Source organism: Mastomys coucha, unplaced genomic scaffold (genome assembly GCF_008632895.1).
Source record: "Mastomys coucha isolate ucsf_1 unplaced genomic scaffold, UCSF_Mcou_1 pScaffold22, whole genome shotgun sequence".
NCBI classification, from domain to species: domain Eukaryota; kingdom Metazoa; phylum Chordata; class Mammalia; order Rodentia; family Muridae; genus Mastomys; species Mastomys coucha.
The window spans coordinates 90,949,278-90,951,051 of NW_022196905.1; the positions used below are offsets into that span (position 1 = coordinate 90,949,278).

Genomic DNA, 1,774 nt, shown 5'->3' on the forward strand with positions numbered 1-1,774 from the left:
TTCTGGAGGGGAAACTGTGAAAGGAGAAATTTACATGTAAATAAAGAAAATATCTAATTAAAAAAAAGCATGAAAGAAAAAAAAAAGAAATAACAGTACCTACCTGACAGAATCATAAGGCTGAAACATTTAGCAGCACTTGAAATAGACCTTGGCATGTGCAGTGATTCATAGCCACAGTTTCTCAAAGTGCTCAAGTGACATTATTCATGTTCCTTTCCCATTCTTTGTTGTTACCAGACGGTGATCTTCATTCGTGACAAAAATTGCCATGGGCAGGAAGTGTCAGGATATATTGACTATGCCCACAGACTAAAATCTGAAGATTTTGAAGTCTACTTTAACGGGAAAAGAAAACTTTTTCCAAGGACCACGGACATGAGGTAAATCATACACAATTATTGTACCTCAGTAAAAATGGTATAGAATTATGATGTATTGCATATTGAGATCAGTATCATAAGGCGCAAAGGATAAGAGTGTGAGGCTGGCGATGGATAACTGTCCAACTGTGCCATGAATCACCTGGGATTGCAGATCATAACCACAGGGAGATACCATCTTGCTCTAGAAAAACTGGGAATGGCAGGAAAGTGAACAAGAAAATGTTGCCACTGGTTATTTATCCAAAAGTAATAGAATCCATATGAAGAGCCATGTATACATCAAAGTTTATGGTAACACTATTCACAACAATTGCCAAATGGTGGAAACAACTTGAGCACCCTTCAACTGATGAATGAACTTTTTAAAAAATGAACATTAACACAGTGGAGTACTATTCAGTTGTAAAAGTTACAAGATTCTGCCATGGTATTACTCATATGGTATCCAAACAAGTTTATCTCATACATGTTGAGAATCAAGAGTTGTTGACTGTAGGCTCTGGAGGGTCTGTAAGAGCTGAGGAAAAGTTGATCCATAGGCACTAAGCTATGGTTAGAGACATGTAAAATGTCTTATGGGCTACTTCCTGTACAATAGGATAACTATTGATAAAATAACAAGATGCATCTTCCAGAGCGCTAGAAGAAAGGATTTTACTCATTCTCTTCTTAAAATGTAAGGATAAATACTCAAGAAGACAGTTAGAACTAACTAGCTTAATACATTACACATGCACACACAGGCTGTGATTATAGCAACATGCAGCTGTAATACATTCTGTACTAGAAGTCAGAGGATCCATGGAGGTTGCTAGGAAAGCTAGTCTAGAAAATAAGTGATTTTCAGGTTCATTGAGTTAAACCTGATGGAAAGCACTTAAGGAACACATGTGACATCAACCTCTGACCTTTGTAACAGGCTCATGAACATGTGCATGCCCACACCTACACAAAACATGCATGCACATGAACATACACACACACACACACACACACACACACACACACATGTGCACACACACACACATTCACAGAATGTATACAGCTACTGCTACTTTGCTTCTCAAAGCAAAGCTTCATGTGCTAAAAAGAACTTGATGTGGCCTTCCACATTCTACACTATCAGGGTAGAACAGACAGGTAAGGTGACAGGTAGAACTTGAGACAGGCATTCCCTCTCCTGATAGCCTTTGCTAACTTACAAACCATTGCTCCTTGTGTTTTCATTTTCATTATCATGATGACTAATAAGATTTAGCATCTTTATTGGCTGTTCAAAATTTCTTCCTTTAAATATGTAATTAAGGCCGGGCGTGGTGACGCACGCCTTTAATCCCAGCACTTGGGAGGTAGAGGCAGGTGGATTTCTGAGTTCGAGGCCAGCCTGG

General features: G+C 38.7%; 1 protein-coding gene across 1 annotated transcript in view; it reads left to right on the plus strand.

The window, feature by feature from the left end:
• Positions 1–1,774, plus strand: part of Cfap299 (cilia and flagella associated protein 299) — a 523,430-nt gene that overhangs the window by 448,743 nt on the left and 72,913 nt on the right. The window contains exon 4 of the mRNA XM_031336903.1: positions 241–383. Coding sequence (XP_031192763.1) covers positions 241–383 — 143 coding nt within the window. The remainder of the gene's footprint in view (positions 1–240; positions 384–1,774) is intronic.